Here is a 20,272-nt window from a genome sequence, read left to right on the forward strand (position 1 = left end):
GTAGTCTTCAACTTACAACAGTTCCTTTAGAGACTGTTCAAAGTTACAACGCCATTGAAAAAACAGTTTTCACACTTACAGCATCCTTGCAGCATCCTCATGGTCATGTGATCAAAATTAGGACGCTTGGCAACCGGTCCATATTTATGCTGGTTGCAGTATCCTGGGAATCACGTGATCACCTTTTGCGGCCCTCTTGCAAGCAAATTCAATGGGGAAGCCAGATTCCCTTAACAACCATGTTACTAACTTAACGATTGCAGTGATTCTGTGGCAAGAAAGGTCGTAAGATGGGGCAAAACTCACTGTCTCGCTCAGTAACATAAATTTGGGGCTCGACTGTGGTCGTAAGTCAAGGACTATCTCTATGTTTCTCCCCAGCTTCTTTCTCATCTTTTTTGAACAGCACAAATGAGTATTAATATTGGGTTCTTAACGCTATTCCATGGCAGCCTTTCTCTCCACCGGGTACTCTCCAAAGGAGTGGGATTACAATAATTCCCAAGCTGTGCAAGTGGCCTAAATCATTGGCAGCTGCTTTAAGAGGTTGCACATTTAAGCTTTGCTTTGGCTGTGCCTGCCCTTTTTATTATCACAATGTCTCTTCTTATGTTTGTATGCCTATTTCCTTCCTGATCCTACCTCTGCTTTCACGGACTTCCAATGCTTCCTTCAGCAACCAGATCTGGTTCAAATTCAAAGGGCTGCAAAGGTATTTTCAACAGGGCGTTGACCCTTCCCTTTTAAGTAAGGAAACACCTTATTTAAAAGGACCTTGTGTTGGTTTGTCACTTAACCAAACTAATCAAATGCCAAATCCAGTCTAAACATCTGGCTGACCGTGTGACCAACCATAATAATAATAATAATAATAATAATAATAATAATAATAATAATAATAATAATAATAATGCATTTCTTCCATGAGCTTTGTTACTTAGAGCAGGCATTCATTGACCCTGTCTTAAAAATAGTGTTAGAATGGGCTGATTTATATTTCATTGCCATTTTCTTGTTTCCCTAAACCAGGATGGCCAATGGGTATGTTGCAAAATAGGCAGTGGATGTTTCTTTCTGTTTCTATTCTGTGTCAGTTCTGCGTATTCTTACCCATCATTCCATCCAAATTAATTTTCACATGTATGCAGTGCATATTTAAATATGAATATGATTCAAAGCATAAATGAAAACGGTTATTATATTCCATTTATGGCACGGAGAACTGTGTGGTATTGTTTGAAGATGTATGAAATTGAATGGATAGCTAAACCACAATCTGTGCCTTGTTCCAAAAAGATTTTTTTTAAAAAAAAAAATCCTATTTCATGTATAGGGATGTGTTTGGCCTCAAGCTTCCATGTTGCAAACCTGAATTGCCTCCCAGCAGATCTGAATCACTGTGAATGTAGAAAATCATTTTGCTTCGGCTATCTCCATAAATAGTCCTGCCAAATTTTGTCGTATCTCCTTTTCTTGTATTTTCTAGAAATTCAAAGGAGCACAATTGGTCTATTGCAAGAAAAGAACCAAAACTGTTTGGGAGCTTTTCTTTCTTTTTCTCTTAACAATGTGCTGCTTTTGAGATACTTTGGGATTGCAATTCCCAGAATCCTAGCCAAAGGTCATGCTGGTTGAAAATTCTAGAATTAGTCTCCTCACTTCTAGAGGACACCAGGATTGGAAATACTGCTGGAGGTCTGAGCTTTCATGAAGTTTTCTGGCCAACATCTAATACAGAATGTGCCCCCAAATAGAGATTTGGCCTAAGCTAATGGGTAGGAGGAACAGAAGCAAAATATTTGGGGTAAACTGGTAATAATGATGGAGAGAGAAGGTAATTTGATCAATGTATTCTCACTGATGTATTATTTTGCTTTGTGTTTTCCAGGGAAGGAGATTGGTGGCTGGCTCACTCCCTCACAACTGGCCAGAAAGGCTACATCCCCAGTAACTACGTCGCACCTTCAGACTCCATCCAAGCAGAAGAGTAATTAAAATATTATAACTAGATTGAAAAGAATTATGCTAAGGCTTTTGCCAGATATTATTGGCAAAGTCATTCTAGTTATAACCTTTTGAGGGCAACCCTCAAATAATTTTGTAATTCTCTTAAACAGAGTTCCTGAGTATGTGACTTTCGGCTAGTTCACAAATATATATATTCTCTAGATAACTTTCAGTGTCAAATGATGTGTTTACAGATGGTAGGAAGAATTTTTAGTTGCAGAAAACACATTGTGTTTCAAGAAGATGAGTTCCCACATTTTGATTTACCAGTACTTCAGAAATAAAAGAAAATAGCAATAATCAAGAAGCTTAGCATTTTTCTGGCATTTACTAAGGTGCTGATAGATAAAAATTTATCAGATAGTTTAAGCCATCCTCCATCTCAGGTATATTCTGTACTCATTTGTTAAAAACCATAAAAACCATATAACTTTCTGAATATCAAGAATGAGATTGCTAATCTTATTTGTGATGGGAAGGCACTCCATAGAAGGAGAGTTCCAAACTGACTTTGTTAGGTCAGTTTTGAAAATAAATAGCAGTAGCACTTAGACTTATATACCTCTTCACAGTGCTTTACAGCCCTCTCTAAGTGGTTTACAGAGTCAGCATATTGCCCCCAACAATCTGGGTCCTCAATAGTAAATTAGCAGGCATATTAATCTAGGGAACCTTTACAAGTTATAGGGAACTGATATGTACATTATTGGTCTCTCCCTTCAAGTCTAAAATTGAAGAGATTCTGGGAAATTGTGCTTTGTTTTTCATTTTATTACTAACGTTTTGTATAGGGAGAACCTAGAATGCTGAACTGGAGGAATCCTAGATATTTGGCACCTGGGGGTAACTTCCAAAGCAGATATGAGTCTGAAAGAAGATGTAGTTGCTTTAATGATTTGAAGAGAGATTTTCATATGTGCGCCTTTGCATTGTGAAATCCTTCTTTCAAAGGAATGATGTTGCCTCAGCATTTAGTGACATGCTGCCTGGAGAGAAAACTACCTGCTGATAGGCATAATAAATTGATTTAGTTTCTTTTTACTGTCATCTAAATCAATGGCCATCATCACAGCATCTTGTACTTATGAGATAGTCAGTCTTGATTTTGTATTATTATTATTGCTTTTCATCTGGATGCAGTTATGAATGGTTAATTTCAGAGTAGCAGAATGACTACGTCTTGTGGAGATTATTGTATTTTACAGCATCTTGGTGTTTACTGCTTTCTCGTTTAATGCTTCTGACACCAACTGGAAGGTTTAGAGCAGGAGTGTCAAACTCTCAATGACAAATCGTCATGTGATGTATTGCAACTTTTCCCCCCTTCATTAAACCGGGGGGGGGGGGCATGGCCAGGACATGATGCATCCAGCACATGGGCTGCGAGTTTGACACCCCTGGTTTAGAGTGTAATGTAAACTTTAAGTGCGCTGTACAAAGTGATTAGATCAGATTAAAACATATTTGAAAAACTGTGAAGCTGGAACATCAACATATCCAAGAAAAGGATTCCTAATACATCAAAAAAGGACCCCTAATGCATCAGCTTTTCAAGAATAAGAATATTTAATGAGCGCGGCCAGTTCAATGTTTGCATGCTATTTCCTACTTGAATTCTGAGATCTTAGAATCTTATAAACTGCGACAATATGGGCCCTAGAAATGCAGTGATGTTAATCCATCCCAAACTGCTTTACCCATCCCAAAATAGCATTTAATATTCTTCCACATTAAATTAAAATAACTTACAATGTGTAAATTCTCAAAACCTCACATTGTTATTAATCTTGCTTTCAGATGATGCAATGTTTTTTAAGGGGCCGAAATCTAATGAGGTTTTTAATCATTGCCAATCTAGACTTTTGCTATCTAGAATGTGGCTGAAAAAATACCAGCATTCTTTCCTGTTGACTAAAATTATTTTGGCATGACCTTTAACCTTTGGAGGCTATATATTTATAGGAGAAAAGATTGGATTCTTCTGTCGGCAAGAAATGTTTGCAGTGATTTAAATGAACATGGGAACTGTCTACATTTATCTGTGTTCTACTATTGCAGGTGGTATTTTGGCAAGATTACGCGCCGAGAATCTGAACGATTACTGCTCAATCCAGAGAATCCCCGAGGGACTTTTCTGGCAAGAGAGAGTGAGACCACAAAAGGTAATAATAATTGGAAAAGAAAAGGATGCTTACAGGAGAATGTATTATTAACTCCGTCTTCCACTTCAACAGAGACAATAGGATTCTCTCTCTGGCTGTCGAAGGATGTTTCCCAAACTTCTAAGAGCTAAACTACACACTCTTCAGAGATTATCTCTCATTCACCCTAAATATTGGCAATATCTCAGTGGTCATGGGCTGTAATTAACATTTTAAAAATATTTAATCATGCAAGAACTGAGCATGGATTATACACAGTAGGGGTCTCACAGTTTCCTGTTGTTTTCTAGAGATGAGGAAGAATTTGGATTCTTTGTCTTTTAAGACTTGTATTCATGCCTGTGTTTACATTACACATTTTGCAGCTCCCAGAGCTTCCTGTCATTTTAAAAGCAGAAAATGTAATATTTTCAGGCTGCAGTAGCTAGAATTGTCAGTCTTGAAGGATGAGGCAAAGGAACCCCATGAATTGTTCCTCTGTTAGGTTTCTATTTATGCCATTTGTCTGAGACAATGAAAAGCAATTATCTGCAGCAGTTAATATGGGTTATCTTAGTTTAAGAACAATAAACTATTGCAGCCATGTAAATAATGGTTAAACTAGCTTTTAAATGGAGGCACTAGTAGAGTAGAGGAAGATTTCAGAGTTGGGGTCTTGGAGCTTGTATTGTCTCTCCAAGGGTCTTTTTTTTTTTTGCCTGATATACAGTATAATGGCATGCAGTAATCACAAGAGGTATGTCGTTTCTTATGTTAATAACATGCTTATTATCCCTCCTTGTCCATTCTATCTACAATACATACATTTAGTTCTGTCAAGGAGACTACATCCTCTCTATTTCCCTCTTGTATACTGGTGCGAAAGGTGGAGAACTGGATAAGATTTAAATGTAAACAGAGACTTTCAGTGTGGTACTTCTCTTTTTTGGAAAAAAAAAACGTGTAGAAACTAGGTCATTGGATGGAGAAATAGCTGGGTAACTAATAGCAACAGGAAACACTGGTTTCTCTTTCTACCCTGCCAAGGAGCTGTTGTTTTTTACATTTATGGAACAGGTTATAGAGATTGTGTTTGTGAGCAAAAGAACAGCAACAAACAATGTCTATGTACTAGCCGCAAAATTTGCACAAGCACAGAGTTGATTTAGCATTATCCATATACTGTGTTTTTCTAATAGTGAAACACACCTAGAATTGTAAAGTTTGCATGTATGTCTTGGTCTCACATATGCATATTCGGAGAAAAATAATAACAGTGGTACAAATTTCAGACTGCTGGGAATCTCAGCAGTCTCACTCTGACCAATCTCTTGGTCTGAGTGGTTTTTAAAATCAAGTATTGTTTGTAGCTGATGTTGACTTGGCACAAGAGATCATACAACATTCAACATAGTACCTTCAGACCATTCATTTGCCTGCCATTATTCATTTTCAGTGAGTTGGTCCAGACAAGCTAGTCATAGGACTCAAAGTTATCCATGAGTGATTTGTCTCCTAGATAAAAATAAAACATGTCTAATTTAGTCTGGTTTTAATCCAATTTTGTTAGCCAAATTCCCAATGAAAATTATTCAAAATAATAAAATCAAATGTCCATTTATAAAAGAGGTCACAGACCATGAGGATGAATAAAAAGATTTGGCCCATTTTTAAAAAATTCTTCATAAATGCTAAACAGCAATGTTACAAATATGTTTTCCTAATAATCTCTGAGACCTTTACAAGAGTTTCTAAGCATGTTGGTGTCAATCATTTAGATTGTATCATTAATTGTGGTCAAAGTGTTGCCCATGGCCAGATTTTGAGATGAAGATACAAGTCATAGAGAAAACAAGGATCTAATTCAGAACTGTATGTTTTGAAAACATTTTGGAATCCTGAATTTTGTGTAACACCCTGAAACTGATACAATAGTCATATTAAAAGAGCAGCACTTTTTCTGTTTAATTGGAGCACTGAACTAACAGCAAAGGAGAAAGTGGTTTTCCCTATAGATTTCTTCCGCTTAAGAGCTGTAGCAAAGACCTGCCATCAAGGCCTTCTGTGTTAACCCCATACAAATTAACTGCTGAGGTTTGACAGGATAAGAATGAAGACAGATTCATCTGCAGGCCATAATTAGATCAGCCTGGGTCTCTCAGTTGCTTTCTTCAAAGTTGTCCCTTCTGCATTCCCCTTCCCCAGATCTTAATCCTGCTGTGAAGCTGATATCCTGGTGACTGTAGCATTAGTATATGCTTTTATATAACTGGGATCAAGACATTCTGCTTTGACAGATTTGCTTATGTATGCATTCCATATTTTCCCTATTCTAAAATGCCATTGTGAAATGGAATCAGCAGCTTGCATTATATAGAGACATGTAATATATCTAAAACATATGACCTAATTGCATGTATGCTTTGATGTGAAGCCTTCAGTTATTTGGAGATTAGTGGTTTTTTTCTAGGATTGATAATTTATTTGGGAAGGAAGGAAGGAAGGAAGGAAGGAAGGAAGGAAGGAAGGAAGGAAGGAAGGAAGGAAGATGCACACATACTTAGGCACAAAATATAGCCTTGTCATCTTGGGTTAATGAGTCTTAATAAATATTGATTGCAAATTATCTTTAAGATTGTAGTCTTAAATAGATTTCATTTTTTCTTTACAGGTGCCTACTGTCTCTCTGTCTCAGATTTTGACAATGCCAAGGGCCTCAATGTGAAGCACTACAAAATTCGCAAACTGGACAATGGTGGCTTTTATATCACATCCCGTACACAGTTCAGCAGCCTTCAGCAATTAGTGGCTTATTATTCCAGTAAGTGTCATTTCAGCGTCTAATGAGGGCTGTGTTCACTGCAAGGATCTCTGTCCAGGATACCTCAGAATAAGAAAAAGAGTGAATATATTTGAACTATATTTGAAAGACATTCTATCAAGTAATCAAATATGAAATATGAAATGAACAATGAAAGATTGGATCCAAATTTAACTGTTCTAATGTTTGACAGTATGTGGCTTTTCTTCCTTTGAACTGTCACTGCAAGCGATATGAGATTTCTGTTCATTGCTCTTGAAAAGAAAATAAAGTATACATTTTGTGACTAATACAGTGACACACTGAATACTATATATTCAATGTATAGACATTCATCTACTGACAAACAGACTATGTTCCAAGATGCTATTCACAAGTCTGCTTTATTCATAAATCCAAACAAGCATAAAAATCATCCTTGCGCTTAATTCCAAACATTCACAATCACTACAATAGACCACACACACAGTCACTACACAACTAAACAAAAAACGGTATTCACGAAGATCAGCAACCAGTATGTGAGCAGAAATCAGGAGAAGGCAGGAAGAGTTAGTTTTAGTGTACCTTTGCCCAACTTCCAAGAGTTTCAGATGGGGTTTTTTGTATGGGTGAAAGTTCATAACTCAAAAGTTTGCAATATCTAAACCAACATATTAATAGTCCTCATTTAGTGACTGCCTTATTTAGAGACTATTAACAGTTACAACAGTGATGGAAAAAATAACCAATCTGCAGTCAGTAAAGCAAAGGAAAATTGAAGAAAGATCATAAAAGTTTGCTATTTCACTTCATTTAATGGCCAAGCTGTTGGTTCCAACTGTGGTTACTAAATGAGGACAACCTGTAGGGCAGGGGTGTCAAACTCAAGGCCTGCAGAGTGTTTAGCTCTGGCCTGCAGGGCCACCCTGGAAACAGCAAAGGACTGGCCCGCAGTGCCTGTACTAGTGAAAACGGAGCTTGGGAGGGCCACCCGCGGCCCTCCTACCTCCGTTTTCGCTGGCAGAGGGCTAGCAAAACAAACTAAAAACAAAACAAAAGGAGAAATGTTTCTCCTTTCACATTTGAGCATGCAAGGAGGGATAGGAAAGGAGAAAGGGAAAGAGGAAAGACAGAAAAAGAAGGGAAGATGGGAAGAGAGCAAGGAAGGAAAAATAAGGAAAGAGGGGAAGGAAGAAGAAAGGAGAATGAAGAGGCAAGGAAAAAGGGAAGGAAGGAGGGAAAGAAGGAAAGAAAGGAAGGAAAGAAGGAAGGAAGGACATTATAATGAGAGTGAGGGAGGGTCTGAGGGAAGTCATGCCTTAGTATTTGGCCACCACAGGTGCCCCCAACACGAGACATCGAGCTGGCCATGCCCACCCCAGCCCCCCAAGGTCAAACACAACCCTGATGCAGCCCTCAATGAAATTTAGTTTGACATCCCTGCTGTAGGAGTTATTCAATCAGAGGTACAAAGTGTTCTGAACTGAGGCTCATTTGCTTGCCAAGCACTCTATATTGAAACATGAAGTAGAGTAAATATAATAATCCCACTCAAGTAATGGAAATTTAAAATGGAGATGAGGCTGGTCTAAAATAAATAAATAGCAATAGCAACTTACAATGTTAGCATATTCCCCCCAACAATCTGGGTCCTCATAGATGTTCTTTCATTCTGCAACTGATTTTATTCTTTCATAGAACATGCAGATGGTTTGTGCCACCGTCTTACCAATGTTTGCCCAACCAGCAAGCCTCAGACACAGGGCTTGGCAAAAGATGCTTGGGAAATCCCCCGGGAATCTTTGCGGCTAGAGGTCAAACTTGGACAAGGCTGCTTTGGAGAAGTCTGGATGGGTAAGAATTTCCAAGAAGAGAGATGGTCATTTTATCTGATGAATGGTGCATTTCTGAAAATGTATTTTCAGGCATGGAAAAGCACTTAGAGCAAACTTTTCACTTTTGGCTGTCCTATGATTTCGGAGGTGATTTGCTAAGGAATCAGCTGCATTGTTTTATGCCTTGCTATAGCAAAAGGTGTAAGGTCAGTTATAACAGCTGTTTGAGTAGTATGATATCAGCTGGTGAACTTGCACCAAAAGAACATGGGATCTTGTACTAAGCATGCATTACTGCTGTTTACTATTTCATTATTCAATAGCTATTTTAATCCAACCATGTAAGGTGCTTAGAGTTACTTCAGTGACTGAGGTGGCATGCAAATCAATAATCCAATGAACAAATAAACAAGAGTATTCAAACACATCATTATCAAATATAAAAGATTGTGGGAAATTTCAAAATGTAATCCTTGGAGCAGACTCATTGAAATCAATGTAAATGAAGATAATGACAAGGATAGCGGGACCAAACTCCACATCTCAAACAGATATTGGCCATCTACTAAATACTATTACCTTTCAATTTGCATAGGGTATTAATATTATGAATGTGCTCAGATAAGATACAGAAAGTCTAGTTACAAGTTGGTTCAGCATGGATGAGCTGAGCATTCTGTTATCTTAAGAGCCATAGTGTAAGATTTCTGAGGAAACAGATTCAAGAGGATCTCTTAATCATTTTAATTAAAGAGAGTTGAGCCTGTTTGATACCAAACTGGAGGACTGTTTCTGCATTTCCATTTATATTACAGAACTGTAGGTAGAATTACCTGCAGTTCCAACTTCTTAGGAGAGGGATACAAAGTTTAAAATTAGTTTGACATTCATTTCTGACTGTTACATTTTGACTAGTTCTTTCTGAAATTGTGATTTATAAGAGGACAACATGGACGTTTTGGAAATTAAACATTTGTGCATCAAATTCACAAGGATTATTGCTTTTGACAGTAATTGTATTCTGCTGTATGTACAGTACATCCCATCAGTACTTGGAGGTACAATAGCAATAGCACTTAGACTTATATACCGCTTCATAGTGTCTTTACAGCCCTCTCTAAGCGGTTTACAGAGTCAGCATATTGTCCTCAACCTCGGAAGGATGAAAGGTTGAGTCAACCTTGAACCGCTCAGAATTGAATTCCTGGAGTGAGCAGTGAGTTAGCCTGCAGTACTGCATTCTAACCACTGCACAACCATGGCTCTTTTGTATATAACTGTATATAACAGTGACTGTAGTATCAGCAAATTTGGTAGCTTACATGTTTTTATATCTGAAGAGATTGGTACCTGACAAACTAGGCTTGTACAAGTCATGCTTCTTGTTGAGAAAACTAATTCTGTTTCTTCTCCAGGGACCTGGAATGGTACCACCAGGGTAGCAATTAAGACTCTAAAGCCTGGGACAATGTCTCCAGAAGCATTTCTACAGGAGGCTCAAGTTATGAAGAAACTGCGCCATGAAAAGTTGGTGCAGTTGTATGCTGTGGTTTCAGAAGAGCCAATTTACATCGTAACAGAGTATATGTGCAAAGGTGCTTACATTTGTTACTATTTGTGCTTTCTGTTTCTCTTTGTGCTTTCTTCTTCAAACTGAAACAGGCAGAACAGAGACAGAGGAGAAATCTGAAACTGAAAGGAAAATACACCTTCTCCTAGCTATATTTATAATTTCTGTGTTACTGCATACAATAGTATGTGAAACACGAGGCTGACTGCTAAAAATGCATTTACACAACTAAAGATGTGGTGTTGTAATTCGGGACCAAATGAATTCATTCACTGTTTAGCAAGCACTGAAGTGTGATTCCTTGGCACAAAGCCAGTTCACAATTCAGTTCTTGCTTAACGTGTCATAATAAAACTCAAGGAGTAGAAAATTACACTTCCATTTACATGTGTGGCTAAGTGATAATAATGAAGGGTTTTAGAAATGACTTTGTGATTTTCCCCTTCGTGAATTCCTGACAACTGTTTGTTCTATTGTAGGGAGCCTCCTGGATTTTTTGAAGGGAGAGATGGGCAAGTATCTGAGACTGCCCCAGCTGGTGGACATGGCTGCACAGGTGAGTGTAAAAAGCTTTGCATAGGTTGCAAATAACTTAGTGCAGGGCTGTCAAACTCATGTCGTCACAGCGGCGTCATGTGATATATCGGAACTTTTCCCCCCTTTACTAAACTGGGGGTAGGGGTGGCCAGCGCGTGTCGCATCCAGCCTGCAGGCCAGGAGTTTAACAGCCCTGACTTAATCCATCTTTTTCACATCTATATCACGACTCAGCATTTGGGAGGTAGATTCTGAACGGATATACAAAGCAATCTATTGTTTCCCATTTCTTTCTATTTGAATATGAACATGAGGAGCTCATCCACAAATATGTGAATAAAAATATACAGCACTCTGTTTGGAATCACCATATTTGGGACACCCCTTGTGGACAGCTGCCTGAACATTAAGATCCACCGTTAGCAAGAGTTTTTATTTGTCTCCCACCATGAGAAGCAATACATTAGTTTTATTTATTTGTTTGCTGTCCATTTCATTGCAATGGATTATGTGGAGAGAAAGAGAGAGAGACTGAGGCTTTTCTGTTCAAATGCCGCAACCACTACACCCAGTTAGAATGGCATCAGCTTGTGTATCAAGGAAAAATTATTGTTTCCCCAAACTTTTGGAACTCAGTGATAGGAGTTTTAATACACTGGATTTACTGGAGCTATGTTGTTGTTGTTTTGTCTAGTTTGAATTGATTGCATCTTATCTAAGATTTATTTATATAAAATGAAATACAGCCATTTTAATAAATACATTCACTTCAGAAGATTCTTCTTCTTGTAATTTGAAGTGAGTCAAGCCAGAGAAAAATATATGTTGGCTGCATTTAAATAACATAACCTGCTTATTGAATTAATCCACTTTTTAAAAGTTTTGTAAAATATATTGAATTACAAATTAAGCAAATAGCTTGGGCTTGTGCATCAGGCCAAAATCACAAAGAAGCATTAATATTAAGGAAGCTTTATTTGTTGTGCAAGTGTAGTTACATAATTTTAACTGACTTACTGTAGATAAGTATCTTCTGCAAACACCCGTGAAATTCTGAGTGCTTCCCAGTAAACTATTTAGTTTGCAGCAGAGGCCTCAGTAATTTTCTTTAAAAATGGTGGTCAGCCTCATCGTTATTATTTAGTTTGTATCCTATGTTGATATTTTATGATCACCATCATACAAGACTTTACTACACAAATGACTGTAACTCAGAATTTCCCTTGATACAAAGTAAATAAGGCTTGTCGGTTTGACTAACACTTCAAGGAGTAAAATCTGCAGAACAAAATTATTGTCAAACTACCTCAGACTTTAATTTGCCTTTGGAATGATGTTAGATTGCCTCTGGCATGGCCTACGTGGAAAGGATGAACTACGTTCACAGAGATCTCCGAGCTGCCAACATCCTTGTAGGGGAGAACCTGGTATGCAAAGTAGCTGACTTTGGACTGGCACGACTGATTGAGGACAATGAATACACAGCAAGACAAGGTATGATCACTCTTTAACCTGTTTAGGTAAAAAATTCCATCTGCTAAAGAATTGCTGCTTTAAAGGGGAAGAAGGTAGTATCAGTAGGATGTAGGCAGCCTCTCACTCAGCAGATACTAGTAAGAAGTTCATTTGGCGCCTTGTATGTGGGGTGCCGCAGGGTTCGGTCCTCTCGCCCCTTCTGTTCAACATTTATGTGAAGCCACTGGGTGAGATCATCCATGGTTTTGGGGTGAAGTACCATCAGTACGCTGATGACATTCAGCTGTACATCTCCACCCCGGACCACCCCAATGATGCCCTTGACATGATGTCCCGGTGTCTGGAGGCTGTACGAATCTGGATGTGGAGAAACAGGCTCAAGCTCAACCCATCCAAGACCGAGTGGCTGTGGCTTCCGGCGTCCCGATACAGTCAGTTGGTGCCATCACTGACTATTGGGGGTGAGTCGTTGGCCCCCACAGAGAGGGTTCGCAATTTGGGTGTCCTCCTGGATTCACGGCTGTCTTTAGAAGAGCATGTGACGGCCGTGGCCAGGGGGGCTTTTTATCAGGTTCGTCTGATTCGCCAGTTGCATCCCTTTCTGGATCGGGACTCCTTACACACGGTCACTCATGCCCTCGTCACTTCCCTCCTGGACTATTGCAATGCTCTCTACATGGGGCTCCCCTTGAAAAGCACCCGGAGATTCCAACTGGTCCAGAATGTGGCCGCGCGGGTGATTATGGAAGTGTCATGGCGCTCCCATGTAACACCTCTCCTGTGTGAGCTGCACTGGCTCCTGGTGGTCCTCAGGGTGCGATTCAAGGTGTTGGTGACCCCCTTTAGAGCGCTCCATGGCTTAGGGCCGGGATATTTATGGGACCACCTTCTGCCATCGAGAGCCTCCCACCAGCCAGTACGCTCGCACAGAGAGGGGCTCCTCCGGGCGCCATCGGCCAAACAATGCCGACTGGCGGCCCCCAGGGGGAGAGCTTTCTCTGTGGGAGCACCTGCCCTCTGGAATGAGCTCCCCCCGGAGATACGGACGATTCCAGACTTATGTACTTTCCGTCGGGCCCTCAAAACCTTTTTATTTCATCAAACCGGGCTGGCCTAATCTCTCCAATTGTGTATTTTAATTTGGATTTTAATGGGGGATTTTAACTGTCGGGCCAAATTGTTTAATTCATTTTTAAATTGTTTTTATATTTTGTATTTGATGTTTTTTACTTCTGGCTGTTCACCGCCCTGAATCCTTCGGGAGAAGAGCGGTATATAAATTTAAATATTAAATTAAATTAAAAATTAAATTTGCCAACAAGATATATAATTAGGTATGTTTCAAATTATTATGGTATTGCTTACAGTGGATGAATGATAAAAAGTAATTGGTAGATATGGCAGCATATGAGAATGTAATTCACCTCCATTTGTCCCCTCTTTTTGTGATCCCTAGGCAAGAAAACCTGCATGAGAGTTTTCAACCTTTTTATTTACATTTCTGTTTCCGTGCTTAGGTGCTAAATTTCCCATCAAATGGACTGCCCCAGAAGCTGCTCTGTATGGTCGGTTCACTATCAAGTCAGATGTTTGGTCCTTTGGAATACTCTTGACAGAACTTGCCACCAAAGGCCGAGTACCATATCCCGGTAAGTGTGTGTTCAGTTTTGATATAGGTGCCAAGAGCTTCAAAAACATCTGTGGGGAACTCTTTCTATCTGCCATGAGTTCCTATGGGATAAAAATCTAGTGAAGGAATACAATCTGAAGAAAACGAGATGATTCATGAAAATGGAGGCTAGAGTGTGGCTGGCTATACTTAGCTATTGGCTCAGACTACATTTCTTTCCCCTTGAAAGGGGGCCCCTACCAGTGGTGAAATCTGAACTGGTTCACTACCGATTCGCCGGCTGCGCATGCGCGCTGCATGCCAAACGCGCGCTGTGTGTGTGCATGTACACTGCCCAACACGCACCAACAGCTGTGGTGCGCGATCATCAGAGTCTTTTTTTTTTTTTTACTTTTAAAAGCATTTTTTAACAATCTATTCGCGTCGCTCAGCTGATCATCGGAACTTTTTTTTTACATTTTTTACTACCAGTTCGGTGAACCAGTAGCCTTTTTTACTACTGGTTCGGGTGAACCAGACCGAACCAGGAGCATTTCACCCCTGGCCCCTATTAACCATAAGTGATGAAGACCAATCCATGTAAATACAGGCAGTGGCAATTAAACCTCATCTCTCCAGCTCTTCACCCTCTCAACTTTGGATGGATTATGACCAGGCCAAAACACTTGTCAGACAGCATACAATAGATATAAAGTGCCAATCTGACTAATTAGGAATGCCTCTGTATGTTTTGATTGGAGAGTACTGTGTTTCTGTGAAAATACGACCTACTCAGAAAGTAAGTCCTAGCTTGATTTTTACACATGCACCTAATATAAGCCCTACCCCAAAATAAGCCCTGCTTATTTAATCTGCTAATTAAGATCCTGCCCACTCCAAGGTGCAGAGGTAAAAATTAAGCTAGGGTGGGGATGGGGTGGTGGAGCTGCCCTACTACTTACCTTCAGACAGTTGCAGCCAGGCCTTGCACACCTCGGCCCATTTCTTCTGCAGCTGGCATGGCTTTCCTGAAGGCCTCTGTAGCCGCTAACAGAGCTCTGGATCGATCTAGAGCTCTGTTATCGGCTAAAGAAGTCTTCAGGAAAGCCTTGCTGGCCTTGCTGGATAATGAAGTTCCTGAAGGCCTCTGATAGCAAAAAAGAGACTGGGGGCGACGCACGCAATTGAGGTGAGTCAGTGGACAACATTTCCCCCCCTGAAAATAAGACCTGGTGCCTTTTTGGTGGCAGAAAATATACGACAGGGTCTTATTTTTGGGGAAACACGGGTATGCTATTTGATTCCAATAAAATGAAGAAGAACAAAATTATAAAACCAGGTACAATTTGCAAGTATTTTCACTCCCATACCAATTATATTAAGAATCTCTCTCTCTCTCTCTCTCTCTCTCTCTCTCTCTCTCTCTCTCTCTCTCTCTCTCTCTCTCTCTCTCTCTCTCTCTCTCCCTCCCTCCCTCCCTCCCTCCCTCTCGTCCTCCTCCTCCTCCTCCTCCTCCTCCTCCTCCTCCTCCTCCTCCTCCTTCTTCTTCTTCTTCTTTTGTCTCTTTCTTTCTCCTTTTTTTTGTGTCATAGGCATGGTGAATCGGGAAGTCCTAGATCAAGTGGAACGAGGCTATCGGATGCCCTGTCCACCAGAGTGCCCAGAATCTCTACATGATCTGATGTGCCAGTGCTGGAGAAAGGATCCTGAGGAAAGGCCAACCTTTGAATACCTCCAAGCTTTCCTGGAGGATTACTTCACATCAACAGAGCCCCAGTATCAGCCAGGAGAAAATCTATAGGTCTGAGGACTGGACCAGTTGCCAGAAGACTTTATGCTGCTCCAATGGCAAATGTGCTCTAGAGAGGAACTTTTGAGTCATATTAGGATCCCTGCTAGAGTATTAGCCAGGGTGTTTTCATCATTCTGGCAATTTGCCCTTCTTTTTAAGGATTGCACCAATTTACTTTGTTTGTGGTTAACAAAAGTCTTGATGGATTGTGAATGAACAAAGTCTCATTTCAATATGAAGTTGGTTGTAGTACAGCAGAGGAGTTTCAGGAACACAAAACTTTCTGCAAAAAAAAATAAAATAAATCAAGAGCAAGGATCCTACTCCTGAAGGTCACTTATTTTCAGGACTGTGTCCTCCATCAAAACCACTCCTGACTATGATTAGAAGGAATTGCAATCAGGGCAATCCTGCATTTGATGCAGGACCGTCCTGCATCAAAGCACTTGAGTCATTTCTGATTGAATGCGGATGCTAAGGAAGTATGCCTTTCAGACTCTCGTGGCTTTTGTTCTTCTTTATGGACAAAACCAGCACAATTTCCCTACTTGCATTCAAATATCTGGATCTAGGCTGACTGAATCCAAGAAAAAAAAAAAAGAAAGAAAGTAGCTCGCTTCTATTGTGGACACTGCACATTTCGTGTGTTTGTAATCCTCTCCTTTTTTTTTATTTTTGACACCATTTTCTTCTGTGCCTCTGTCTATCCAGTCTTGTCCTGTATGTGGAGGTGCACTTGCCAATCTTAGCCATATAATAGATGGAACTGGATGTATTGGGCTTGTTTAGAAAAGGTGTTGTTATTTGCTTTCTGGCTGTATATGAAGTAAAGGACATTCTTGGGGAAACCATACCCAGCATTTGCGTAAGATAGGACATATAATGTCATAAAGCAAACAACGATCCCCAAATTGTTTTGGACAGTGAACTAGATCTTGGACTGGAGGCTTGTCTTCCCATCTAGCCCTTTAATTCAATAGACATCTGAAAATAATCAGTTTCTTTAGCCCGTAAAAAGGGGTAAGGTGGCAAGAACATAAATCCTTCTTTTCTCCACCCGTACTGAACTGCTAAGCTGTTAATACCAGTTTCCTGCCTAGGAAATATTAGTCTTCCACATAGCATTCTATAAATTCTTTAAGCACACACTCAGCTCACATCACTGCCTTTTAATTTTAACCCAGTCTGGGATTCCTCAGTGCCTTGGAAGCATAATACTGCAGCAGGAAGTGGCCTGTTGTGTTTACTATCTAGTATTATAATCATGGTCTAATCACTGCTTCAACGGCCATTCATTTTCTTTGCCATGATGTATGATTGAGCAACATACACTGGAAGGACGGAAGTAAAAATACTCAAATAAAATTTAGAAAAGCCTATATAATTCTGCAAAATCTGGTATCCCTACCCATGTTCCCCATTCAGCCATTTTAACTGTCTTCCCAGTTTAAGGAATATAATTTCAGGGATTTAAATCCAGTCTCCTGATCCAGAAAACAAAATCTGCAAAATCCATGTGGGCTCCTTTCAGAGTGATTCTTAGTCTTCCTTCCCCAACCCAACGTATTTCAACTACTTTGGATTAAAAACCTCATCTGCCAGGAAGTGGATGGTGATAACATATGAAGAGAACTGTCTTTGAGGGAGGCTGCTATAAGAAATCTAAAACCCTGTTCTCTTATTTTATTTTCAATAAAAATAACATTAAAAACTAATGTACTATGTAAAGTTTGGTAAAGGGATCGTGAAGAAATGATTACTTAATCTTACTTCTGGAGAGTAAGGTAATTCTTTAATTTTTAAACATTCTTTTAGGGAAAATTCTACAACAATTTAAATAAAATTAAAAGCATAAAAATAGGGCAGTACAGTAATGAAAATCCTATTCCAGTTAGATCATGCCATTGAAGGTCAAATGATTTAGCAAATCTTTGGCCTCTGTATGAAGATATGATGATAGTGCTTGGTAAAAGTTATTTGGTAGGTCGCTCCACAATTTGATAATGTAGGAAATATACTGAGAAGGCCCTGTATATATACAGGGATACTGGCATACTGGTCCAAGCCAATTGTCTGGACCAGTACGCCATCCCAAGCAATTTTATTTAACCCCTAAGGAAAAATAAGTAGGATCTCTTATATTTAATGTGAAAATAGCTAGGAAGATTTAAAACACTAAAATACATCTCTGTACACTCTTTAACATATATATATATATATACACACACACACACACACACACACACACACACACACACACAATTGGATGTTCCTCTGCTTGTTAGAAAAAATACAGTACACATAATGCATAATGCATGTGCTTACAATGTGGCCATAAGACTCTTTACTTGTGGATTACTCACACTTTACTAGTCTCTCTCTCTCTCTCTCTCTCTCTTTTTGCTAATTTGTTAACTTTCTATGACCCCATAAAGACTTCCATATTCAAACATATTTTCACAGCAGTTTGCATCCAAGTAACAAGATGTAGCTTGCATTTAGATTTGTACATACACAGTAGAAATTGACTTAACATCTTTGCTATAGGCCTATTCCATCCTATTAAAAAAAAAGCATAGGTAGCAAACTGAACATGGTCACTATTTGTAAACTAAGTGTCATAGCAATTTAGCTCAATGGCATTTACCAAGAGGAGAAAAATGAACGGAGCTCCATATGGCTTGCTACACCATGCGTTATATTAGCCAAGAAATCTGCATCCTGGAACAGATGTAAGGACCACAGCTGGTAGGACTAGCCTGAGACACTGTCTGGGACCTGGCAGGTACTGTATGTTCAGACCCAGTAACACAAGGGCAAACAGAACACTGCATCCTAGATTCATATTACATGACTTTTCTGTAGGTTAGGCCATGGCCTTGAGCAGAGGCCAAAGAAATGTTTTAAAATAAACCAGTTGACTACTATCTTAAACAGGAAAAATTTCATCAGTGTAATGTGGACCGCTCCAACCCTCAAAAACGATCTTATGCTGTAACAACAAACCTAGATTTATAGAAAAAAAGTATTGATGGAAGTCCCTCTAGTTTCTTTTGAAGCAGACATAGTTATATTCACACTTAGCTGTCCACACTGGCAGAACCAGATAAGTAGCAACTTTGTGTAAGCAATATTTATATTGGTTATCACTAAACTATACTGGACAGATAGTTTTATCCTTCACGAAACGTGTGAGTCATATATTTTGTACTGCTGATCTCATTCTCTAGATTGAGTGTTTTGACAGCTGAGATCCCAAGCCTACAGTCCAAGAAACAGCTCCTTCCCTATGGAGAACAGAATTGGAGGTGGCTTTGGGGGCAGTCTTTGGAAACCTAGCTGGCAATGCATATAACCTTAAGTGAGAAAAATGCAAATAAAGCCAGTTCAGCAATCTTTACTGATATGTCTAGCTAAGTCCAGTGAAGATCTCTGTGAAGAATTAAATCCAAGGACTAATAGCAATCCAAGCCATATGTAAACATATCTGCCTTTTGTTGCAACAATTTTGTTGCCAGTGTGGTACAAAAAACTGTTTTGCTGTGCACCAGCTTTGTCTTACTGGGAGAATTTCTTACCAATTGTAAGATAGTCCTCTTTTGTATATAATCCTTGAGTCAGCCAAGCGAGTGTTGCTTGGTGACTTTGGATGTCAGCTTAAGTGCATGTTTCCCCCCCCCCCCCAAAATAAGAATGTTTGTTGCAATTGTATTTAGCTGGAAAATATTGTCAGCCTGTCATCACTTGATCTTATTTTTCCATATCTCTGTTTTTGATGTTCTCTGATGTGCCAAAAACAATCAACAACAACCCTCCAATAGCAAAAACTTTTATTATTCCATGATGAACTATCCTTCATGACCAATTTATGTCAGAACAAAGAAATTACTTCCAAAAGTTTATATGTTGTTTGCTCTAGTCTAAAGTAGATACCTGGCTTGTTTCTTCTTCCATTCTTGTTGATGTCATCTTGTATGTTAGAATGGTATCGTGTGTTGTGGTGGGTGGGGAGGGGTTGTTGTTGGTAGTGTTTGCTTAGAAAGGTCCAAAGTTGAGATCTCACACCTCTGCCTTTTGCAGAGAAGTGTGTCATTCTCACAATTATGTATTTAGAACATAGAACCTCTTATCAGTGCTTCAGTTAATATTCCCAAAGCTTCTTTTGTTTTCCAAGAGATTATTTTCATCAGAGAACTAGGGAGCGTAACTGAGAAAGCACCAAAAATGATTTGAATTGGTGACCAGGTTTCACATGCTTCCTCTTAACTCAGTTTCAAAACTGCTCTTTTTAGGAAAAGGGATCTGAGACAAGGTATAGTTCCTACGGTTTGCACAAGCTCTTTCCCCAAATAGTTCAAATTCAAGTTTTTTTCTGTGTCACTGAGGATGTCAATATCCTTTCTAGACAATTGAGCCAAATCTGTTTCTTATGCCAAGGTGTGTGCGTACCTCAGGACCTCAAAATAGTCAATGACTGCAGCAATAGGTATAAACTTTAGCAA

General features: G+C 39.4%; 1 protein-coding gene across 1 annotated transcript in view; it reads left to right on the forward strand.

The window, feature by feature from the left end:
* The window catches only part of SRC (SRC proto-oncogene, non-receptor tyrosine kinase), a 94,564-nt gene extending 78,714 nt beyond the window's left edge, over positions 1-15,850 (forward strand). The window contains exons 5-14 of the mRNA XM_070939986.1: positions 677-712; positions 1,889-1,987; positions 4,066-4,169; positions 6,820-6,969; positions 8,650-8,805; positions 10,202-10,381; positions 10,836-10,912; positions 12,234-12,387; positions 13,887-14,018; positions 15,571-15,850. Coding sequence (XP_070796087.1) covers positions 677-712; positions 1,889-1,987; positions 4,066-4,169; positions 6,820-6,969; positions 8,650-8,805; positions 10,202-10,381; positions 10,836-10,912; positions 12,234-12,387; positions 13,887-14,018; positions 15,571-15,779 — 1,297 coding nt within the window. The 3' untranslated portion in view covers positions 15,780-15,850. The remainder of the gene's footprint in view (positions 1-676; positions 713-1,888; positions 1,988-4,065; positions 4,170-6,819; positions 6,970-8,649; positions 8,806-10,201; positions 10,382-10,835; positions 10,913-12,233; positions 12,388-13,886; positions 14,019-15,570) is intronic.
* Positions 15,851-20,272: the final 4,422 nt, after the last annotated feature.

This window comes from Pituophis catenifer, unplaced genomic scaffold, assembly GCF_029215685.1.
Source record: "Pituophis catenifer annectens isolate HBS135680 unplaced genomic scaffold, rPitCat1.0.hap2 SCAF_3, whole genome shotgun sequence".
Classification (NCBI taxonomy): domain Eukaryota; kingdom Metazoa; phylum Chordata; class Lepidosauria; order Squamata; family Colubridae; genus Pituophis; species Pituophis catenifer.